Raw genomic sequence first — 10129 nt, forward strand, 5'->3', positions numbered from 1 at the left:
GCCTAAACATCAGCGCCACAGGTAACTTCCACAAAGCTGTGAATGATCTGATAGACAAGGCAAGAAGGGCCTTCTATGCCATCAAAAGGAACATAAAATTCGACATACCAATTAGGATCTGGCAAAAAATACTTGAATCAGTTATAGAACCCATTGCCCTTTATGGTTGTGAGGTCTGGAGTCTGCTCACCAACCAAGAATTCAAAAAATGGGGCAAACACCAAATTGAGACTGCATGCAGAATTCAGCAAAAATATCCTCCATGTACAATGTAAAACACCAAATAATGCATGCAGAGCAGAATTAGGCCGATACCTGCTAATTATCAAAATCCAGAAAAGAGCCGTTAAATTCTATAACCACCTAAAAGGAAGCGATTCCCAAACCTTCCATAACAAAGCCATCACCTACAGAGACATGAACCTGGAGAAAAGTCCCCTAAGCAAGCTGGTCCTGGGGCTCTGTTCACAAACACAAACAGACCCCACAGAGCCCCAGGACAACAACACAATTAGACCCAACCAAATCATGAGAAAACAAAAAGATAATTACTTGACAAATTGGAAAGAATTAACAAAAACACAGAGCAAACTAGAATGCTATTTGGCCCTAAACAGAGAGTACACAGTGGCAGAATATCTGACCACTGTGACTGACCCAAACTTAAGGAAAGCTTTGACTATGTACAGACTCAGTGAGCATAGCCTTGGTATTGAGAATGGCCGCCGTAGGCAGACCTGGCTCTCAAGAGAAGACAGGCTATGTGCATACTGCCCACAAAATGAGGTGGAAACTGAGCTGCACTTCCTAACCTCCTGCCAAATGTATGACCATATTAGAGACACAGATTTCCCTCAGATTACACAGATCCACAAAGAATTCGAAAATAAACCCAATTTTTTATGAACTCCCATATCTACTGGGTGAAATACCATAGTGTGTCATCACAGCATCAAGATTTGTGAAATGTTCTCACAAGAAAAGGGCAACTCCCAGTGAATAACTTTTGTACTTTAACCATTTGCACATCGTTACAACACTGTATATATACATAATATGACATCTGAAATGTCTTTAATCTTTAGGAATTTCTGTGAGTGTAATGTTTACTGTTTCTTTTTTTGTTTATTTCACTTTTGTTTATTATCTAATTCACTTGCTTTGGAAATGTTAACAAATGTTTCCCATGCCAATAAAGCCCCTTGAATTGAATTGAGAGAGAGAAAAGAGAGAGAGAGAGAGAGAGAGAGAGAGAAGAGAGAGAAGAGAGAGAGAGAGAGAGAGAGAGAGAGAGAGAGAGAAAGAGAGAGAGAGAGAGAGAGAGGGTTGTAAGATGGTAATTCAAAACGTAAATTCCAAAATGGGGACAAATACTGACAATTAATCAATTACAAATGACTTGACCCTCCCCTGGACAAAAAAAAAAAAAAAACTAAACTTTCCCCCTGACTGAAATTGAAAAAGCATGACCCTTCCCGGGGAAATACAGTAATTGCATACATTTCTGCCTGTCGCTAAAGTATAATGGATTTATACTATAGTCCAGTTGGAGGCAGTAATGCAAGATATTGGATGCCAACCACCATTAACGTCCACTGAAGAAGAAGAAGTTTACGAATTTCGTCATTGCAAATCTTTTCTGGGATGTGTGATAATTTACTTGTTTTCTGTAATATCGTATAGCTTTGGAATCGTGACATTAACTAGTTTGGAGGAAAATATGCAGGTTTCTGGACTCATACCCAGACTCTGAGAAGGGATTGTGTGACTATTAGCTTAGCAACCGTTACGATTAGTTTGGCAACCGCGTGAACCAGCATGACAACGTGAACGCGATTGTTCGACAGTCTGCTGGGTGAGGCGTTATACGTTCCTCCATTCATTGACGAATGAGATTCCTAGATCCTCCTTTCTCTAATATCTCTGCAATGAGTTCTTAAATCGAGATAGCTGTGTATTTTGCTACTGCATGACCAGTGTGAGCCAGAATGTCTGATGAAGAAACGCTGAAGAAACAATAGCTTCCCCAATGGATCCGGTAAGTCTGGTTTCCTTTTAACAGTATAGGCCTGCTGTATAAAATGTCTAGGCCAAGTTGTTATCATATTTGATCCTCCACATTCCGCTGTTCCGTGTTAATGGCTGGGCAACAAAAAAAAGACTGTAAAACTTGTTGGGATTTTTTTACCTTCAGCAAGGTAACCTACTACTATATCATGTGTAGGAATCTGTGTCTAGTACTTAATGTGTTCACCTCCACTGATTTGAAAAAACTGATTATCCATTATATGACCAGATACTCGGAAGTGGTCACAAAATACATCTTCTGGGGGGTTTATCAGCGGTTGTCATCTAACTTTATGGTACATTACGCCACCTACTGTACTGGAGTGTGGGCCAGAGACAGGGATCGAGGAACTAAATCCTATATGCCAGCCCCGTTTCTCTTAAAAAATATATATATTTGAGAATGTATCTAACAATGTTCTACTCAGAATGCTTATCAAACTCAATTCATGTACCCCAATATCCCTCATACAGTTTGTCTCTCCCTATCATACTGCCCACACTGTATCAGCACATGCTCCACTTTCTCTGTTTCCTGGCATTAATCACACCTTCCTGGTGGATGCTTTCCTATATAATAATAATATGCCATTTAGCAGACGCTTTTATCCAAAGCGACTTACAGTCATGCGTGCATACATTTTTTGTGTATGGGTGGTCCCGGGGATCGAACCCACTACCTTGGCGTTACAAGCACCGTGCTCTACCAGCTGAGCTACAGAGGACCACATTTAATGACTTATTCAGCTGGCTGTGTCCCACCATTAGCCTTGTAAGGATGGCCTCCTCTCTTCTGTCCATTCCTTCCATCCTCCCCTACTTTACTCTGTACCTGGAATAGGGGCGGCAGGTAGCCTAGTGGTTTAGAGCGTTGGGCCAGTAACCCGAGCCGACTAGGTGAAAAATCTGTCAATGTGCCTTTGAACAACTTAACCCTAATTGCTCCTGTAAGTCACTCTAGATAACATTGCCTGCTAAATTACTAAAATGTAAACAATGAATAGATGCCTGCCCTTAGTGTCACTGTTTCACTGTTCCTGCACCACCACTGCCCATATCATTCCCTTAGCCTCTGCTTTGCTCATTGGCACTTCCACCTCCTGTGTCCTAAGGGCCTGTTTAGCTAGCACATCTACTTCCTCATTCCCTTCCACCCCCACATGGGCCGGGACCCAAGCAAAGCTTATATGGACACCCAGCTGTCTCATTCGGGCATGAATTTGAATTCCCTCATATAGCAGGCCTTGCCTGCTATGTGAGCTAAATGATTGCAGACTTATCAACACAGCACATGAGTCAGAACATATAACTACTCTGTCTGGCTTGACTTCCTCCACCCACTGCAAGGCCAACAGTACAGCCATCAGCTCTGCCATGTACACAGCCAGGTGGTCTGTAATACGTCTCCTGACAGCCACCCAACTTTCCTGTTCAACAAAGTTTCCAGCATGTCACGTGACCTACTTTTATCAGTACACTCGTAACAACCTAATCATTACGAAACGTATATTTGATCAAATAAGCCACATGTCGCCTCTTCCTGTTTTGAAAGGAAATGACTGGTATAAGAAATATGGTGGAAACTCTGACTAGCCCATGCCTCCACCAACCCAATGCTATTAGATTTGTGGGAAGTAGTGAATGATTGAACATTTCAGGAAGAATTAGATATTCTAGGGATGCACCCAAATCAATCAGAGGTGTAGACTAAATTAATCAAATGTTTGGTTTAATGATAAACTGTTTAATGTTTATTGTGGCCAACAGGACAAAGGTAGCCCGTTCCCCTCCACCCTCCCAGAGTCCCCAGGTCAAACGCCTCCCGGTACCGCTTTACTGCAGGGTCTGGTCGACTGCAGGAAAACACCGGGGCAGAGTGGAACTGAGAGAGGAGGAGGAGAAGAGAAGGAAGATGGAGATTTGATTTCATTAAGTAAGAACCATGGTGTGTAGATTACACTACAGTCTGCTTCTGTAACAATAGTGGAGGTGCATAAAGATGGCGGCCCGCATGTACTTACCACAAATTCCTTGTTTTGCTAAATTCACTGTATTGTACATTGCTCTCCTTTACTGTTTTTTGGTATGGTCATTAGCACAGTAAACATGATCCCAATTTTAGCTTCAAGACGCCGGCAATTTGAAAAACTGAAAAAGTAGATTGTGTTGATTTATTGGAACATTGAACAATGTCGCGCACCGTAGTTTCAAAACTCATTGGAGAGTGCTAAAACAATGACTTAATGTCATAAGTCTGCCATCTTTATGCACTTTAGTCATTAATTGATTAATTATATATTAATGAGAATCTGGGTAGTTCCACCCATTTTTAAAAGTGTAATAAAAAAAAGAATTCACCTAATTATCATTTGGTCATAAATAGCACATGTTCAACTTCATAAACATGTTTTCCAATCTCAAGACATTGAATAAAACTATTACTATACTAAGTGCTATGTGCCAAATAAAGTGACATGGTTGAATGTAACAGGGGACTGCTGAAAACAACAAAGCCAGTGCATTACATGGGTGAAATAGTCCTTTAAATCAGCCATAAAACCGCTTGTGACAGAGGGAATGGAAGGTTGTTTTGAATGCAATCTTCCAAAAATGTTTTACTTGTTAAAACATTTCTAGCATGTCTATGTATGGGTGAAGGGGTTTACTTGCACAGTTTTCCACCACAAAACAGAATAAAATTGACAAAGATTAGGACCAGCTCACCTGCTTTTACTCTGTGATTTGACTATTAGATGTTCAATGTTTCTTTTGCAAACATATTTTTTAAGGAATAGTTTCAACATATTAAAATTAGAGTTCAGTTCATGTAACGGGGTTGACCTTAAAATGAGGGACAGACGTAAATTAATTACTAATCACATTCATAATAATCTTCAGAAATGACTTTGTCAAAGAAACAAAATAACTAGTGCTTTACAATGAGTATGTTTACATGCACACTCATAATTGGACATTAAACTAGTTATGGCAGTAGGCTGAGTATGTTATTAGTCATGTAAACACCTTACTCTGCTTATCTTAATTGGCTTAAGGTGACAATCGAAGCAACGCTGTTAAAAACACCTGGTTTTCTGAGCAATCTTTAGAATTATTAGGACACGTAATCGCCTTAATCAGATTCATGTAGGCATATTTAATCTGTTCATGTTCAGCACGAGCAGCGCAAGCTTCCTTCTTTTGCGAGAGTGCAGTGAGTTCAGGAAAAACTGAAATTATGCATCTTAGAAATAGTTTTCACATACAAACTTTGTATGTCCGAAATTGGAATCAAATATGCTTATCAAAAATAACATGGTCGCTGTGGTAGTACGTTTATTTTGATTGGCAATTTTCAGCATTTATCAAAGTCCCATCAGGTAGCCTGATTTCAGATGTCCATGCTATTAATTATCTTTGTTTCACAGGGGACAGCCCTAACCATTGCTCTCTCAGTGGGAAGGGCTTATCATCTGGAGAGGCTCAACAACAACACGATTCTGACAAGACCTCTCTCCAGAAGAGTCACTCCAGATCAGAACGTCTCACTAAACACAAGCAGAGACTTATAGGGAAGAAACCTCCCCACCGCTGCTCTGGCTGTGGGAAGAGTTTTTCTAAACAGACGGAATTGATGATTCACGAGCGGATTCACACTGGAGAGAAACCTTATAGCTGTGATCAGTGTGGGAAGAGCTTCAATTATTCAGGAGCCCTGACTGTACACCAGCGCATACACACAGGAGAGAAGCCTTATAGCTGTGATCAGTGTGGGAAGAGCTTCAACGAATCAGGAGCCCTGACTACACACCAACGCATACACACAGGAGAGAAGCCTTATAGCTGTGATCAGTGTGGGAAGAGCTTCAATCAATCAGCACACCTGACTATACACCAGCACATACACACAGGAGAGAAGCCTTATAGCTGTGATCAGTGTGGGAAGAGCTTCAATCAATCAGGAGCCCTGATTACACACCAGCGCATACACACAGGAGAGAAGCCTTATAGCTGTGATCAGTGTGGGAAGAGCTTCAATCAATCAGGAGCCCTGATTACACACCAGCGCATACACACAGGAGAGAAGCCTTATAGCTGTGATCAGTGTGGGAAGAGCTTCAACGAATCAGGAGCCCTGACTACACACCAACGCATACACACAGGAGAGAAGCCTTATAGCTGTGATCAGTGTGGGAAGAGCTTCAATCAATCAGCACACCTGACTATACACCAGCGCATACACACAGGAGAGAAACCTTATAGCTGTAATCAGTGTGGGAAGAGCTTCAATCAATCAGGAGACCTGACTACACACCAACGCATACACACAGGAGAGAAGCCTTATAGCTGTGATCAGTGTGGGAAGAGCTTCAATCAATCAGGAGCCCTGATTACACACCAGCGCATACACACAGGAGAGAAGCCTTATAGCTGTGATCAGTGTGGGAAGAGCTTCAATCATTCAGGAACCCTGACTAAACACCAGCGCATACACACAGGAGAGAAGCCTTATAGCTGTGATCAGTGTGGGAAGAGCTTCAGTCAATCAGGAGACCTGACTCTACACCAGCGCATACACACAGGAGAGAAGCCTTATAGCTGTGATCAATGTGGGAAGAGCTTCAATCATCTAGGAGCCCTGACTACACACCAACGCATACACACAGGAGAGAAGCCTTATAGCTGTGATCAGTGTGGGAAGAGCTTCAACGAATCAGGAGCCCTGACTACACACCAACGCATACACACAGGAGAGAAGCCTTATAGCTGTGATCAGTGTGGGAAGAGCTTCAATCAATCAGCACACCTGACTATACACCAGCGCATACACACAGGAGAGAAGCCTTATAGCTGTGATCAGTGTGGGAAGAGCTTCAGTCAAACAGGAGACCTGATTACACACCAGCGCATACACACAGGAGAGAAGCCTTATAGCTGTGATCAGTGTGGGAAGAGTTTCAGGATTTCAGGACACCTGACAACACACCAGCTCACACACACTGGAGAGAAACCTTACTCCTGTCTATGTGGAAAGAGCTTTGCTCATTCAGGGTCATTGAAAACACACCAGAAAGCACAAACATGTTTTCTTTCATCTCCTTCTTCTCCGGCAACAGTTCCTGATCCCTAAATAAAGTTTCAATAGAAAACATATTGTAAAGAGTAATCTATCTCCCATTCTCTAACAGTTTACTAAGTCTGATTACCACGGTAACCTGTGTAGCATAATATGAAGCTCTGGATCGATATGTGTCAAGCGTCTCAGAGTAGGAAGTTTGTGTGTGTGTGTTGTGGGGTGGGGGTGTTCAGAGCTGTATCTTATTTCATTAACTCCTATTATCCATTAAATAATTGTATAATGTAGAATAATGTTTCAACAATACTAGGTGTGTATTCATGTATTCAATAGATCAATAAATTAAATATATTATCTGCTCAACAACGTCAACGTTTTTTAAAACTTTAATAATAATCAACAAAATTTAAGGACCATAGGCCTCTTGTATAATTAGTTTGCTCCTAAAAGATGTTCACATATTTATTGTAAATCCCTTCACCAGGTTTTAGTGTAGCTGATGGGACATACGGAAGTACAGAAGCCATAGGCCTATTAGTGTGGTCAAATTATGTTGTTGCATTTATTTTAACGTATTTTAATTGGGATATCTTTCAGCTTTCCTTATTGTATATTAAGTGTTCTCCAAAAAGATGTTCACACATTTTTATTGAGAAGCGAATTATGTGTTGGTTGTTAGGAAGAGGCATCATGGGGACAGGAAGCCAGCTCTGCCCATCAGTACTTACAGGTCATGTCAACCACAGACCTCACACTCTTCTGTTTTCTCATGGCCAGTAAGGTCTCCTACCAAACTGCTCTCTCTTCACTCTGGAAATACACTTGATAATATCTTATACCTTACCATTCTACTTTTTATTGGGGATTTGTTACGCGGAACGAATGCTTGCATGTAAATGTAATTGTAAAACACACATCTGCTATGTGGTTTCATGTTTTCTTGTTTTGTTTTTCATTGCTTATTGCATTTTTTTTTTTATATGTATTTTTTAAATATTTAATTGTATTATGTAGAAGAGACCAGGATATGTTGTTGCCCTGTGTCCCAACACTCAATGTTATAGTCATGGTCCTGAGGATCAAACAGGTTTAAAACAATCAACAGAGAAACACGTGTCTTACAGCGCTACACATCTGTTATAATAAGTACTTTTTCCTGCTTAATTGAAGTATCAGTTGTAGTTTTTCACCAGTTATAAAGTGTGTTTGTTGTCTATCTTTTATGTTTCTAAGGCTGAAGGGAGGGAGATGCAACAATAGCCTTGAGAACATCTGGACTAATATAGAACTCTGTTCCAAGTTGCTGTCAGGTAAAAGTAGACGATAGCAGACAACAGGATTCTTAGTGAAAGGGGTTGATGTTGAACGTTTTGTTGACTTTACTCGACTTTTGTAGATCAGGTAAAATTTTATCCAGGAACTTTCTGAAGTCAGTTAAATGAGATGTGAGACGTTATGTTGTCATAATGTAATTGAGTTTTGATATTTAAATAGATGTTTGATTGCTCTGGTCTAGGGGTGCATCAGTTGCAGCCTTGAGACTGGAATTCTCTCCCGGCAACCCCCTAATCCTTATCTGAACACTGTGACAACATAGTAACTGTACTGTAGCCTACACATTTCTTGTCTTAGGAAGAAACGCTGAAGAAACAATAGCTTCCACGATGGATCCGGTGTGTCTGGTTTCCTTTTAACAGTATAGGTCTGCTGTGCTGTATAAAATGTCTAGGCCTAGTTTTCATCATTTTTGCTCCTCCACATTTCTTTGTTCGGTTTAAATGGCTGGACAGAAAACATGACGGTAAAACTTGTTGGGATTATCCATTATATGACCAGATACTCAAGTGGCCACCCTAACAATGAAAATAGATCATCTTCTGTGGGGTTTATCGGCGGTTGGCATCCAACGTTATGGTGCATGAGGCCACCTACTGTACTGGAGTATTGGGCAGCAACAGCGATCGAGGAACTAAATCCTATCAGCCAGCCCCGTTTCTCTTAAAAAATATAACTATTTGCGACTGTATCTAACGATGTTCTACTCAGTATACTTATTAAAGTCAATTCATTCTCACGCGCTGGAGAGAAACCTTACTTCTGTATTCGCTCATTCAGGGTCACTGAAAAAACACCAGAAAGCACACACGTGTCGTTTAAATGGCCAAATGTCCTCATGGAAAATGTCATAGTGAAGCCTTTGTGTGTAGAGGGGGATGTTGAGGTGGGTGGGGGGTATTCAGGCTGTATCTTATTTAATTAACTCATTGCTTGTCCATATATGTATATATTCCTAAATCCCATTCCTTACTAGTTTCGTGTGTATTGGGTATATGTTGTGAAATTGTTCGATATTACTTGTAAGATATTACTGCACTGTCGGAGCTAGAAGCACAAGCATTTCGCTACACCCGCTATAACATCTGCTAAACACGTGTATGTGACAAATAAAATTTGATTTATTATCCATTAAATAATTGTATAATGTAGAGTAATGTTTCAACAATACTATGTGTGTGTTAATGTATTCAATAGATCAATAAATGAATCCATTATCTGCTCAACAACATCTGCTTCTAATTTTATTTATATGTTGTTTTTTATATGGACCAGAGGCCTCTTCTAGAATACATTTGCTCCAAAAAGATCTAGACATATTTATTGTAAAACCCTTTACGAGGTTTTAGTGCAGCTGATGGGACATACAGAAGAATGCAGCTTTAGGAATTGTAGTTGTGGTTCTCATCCTCTGTCTCTCTGGCTTCATGTGGTTCAGGTGAGCATCTTTCTAAGATTTATCTTTCACTTTATCATTATGATTTGTTACTAACTTGATTGTTTTTCTATGATTCATTCATTATTTATTTATTTTTAACATAAAGAAAGACTCCAAATCTGACACAAGGGACACAGCAGGGAATGGACAGGTGAGTTGAGGTCAAAAAGTATTTGTTTTATTTCAGAACTTTTTATCAGTGCTTGATTAATCTT

At 40.3% G+C, this 10129-nt stretch overlaps 1 protein-coding gene across 1 annotated transcript; it reads left to right on the forward strand.

Moving 5' to 3' along the window:
• Positions 1-1620: 1620 nt before the first annotated feature.
• Positions 1621-8088, forward strand: LOC311119928 (uncharacterized protein). The gene is made up of 3 exons (XM_084194574.1): positions 1621-2038; positions 3835-4000; positions 5493-8088. Exons 1-3 carry the CDS (start codon positions 2030-2032, stop codon positions 7193-7195), a joined length of 1878 nt encoding a protein of 625 aa, XP_084050700.1. The 5' UTR covers positions 1621-2029; the 3' UTR covers positions 7196-8088.
• The last annotated feature ends 2041 nt before the right edge of the window (positions 8089-10129 follow it).

The sequence above is a fragment of the Coregonus lavaretus genome (assembly GCF_964263955.1).
Source record: "Coregonus lavaretus genome assembly, contig: HAP1_SCAFFOLD_55, whole genome shotgun sequence".
Lineage (NCBI taxonomy): Eukaryota > Metazoa > Chordata > Actinopteri > Salmoniformes > Salmonidae > Coregonus > Coregonus lavaretus.

What these genes read in the sequence shown, in the direction of transcription:
- LOC311119928 (XM_084194574.1), top strand. An exon ending in TGGAGATTTGATTTCATTAA is followed by an intron (nt 4,001 to 5,492) that starts GTAAGAACCATG and finishes TTTGTTTCACAG; the next exon opens with GGGACAGCCCTAACCATTGC.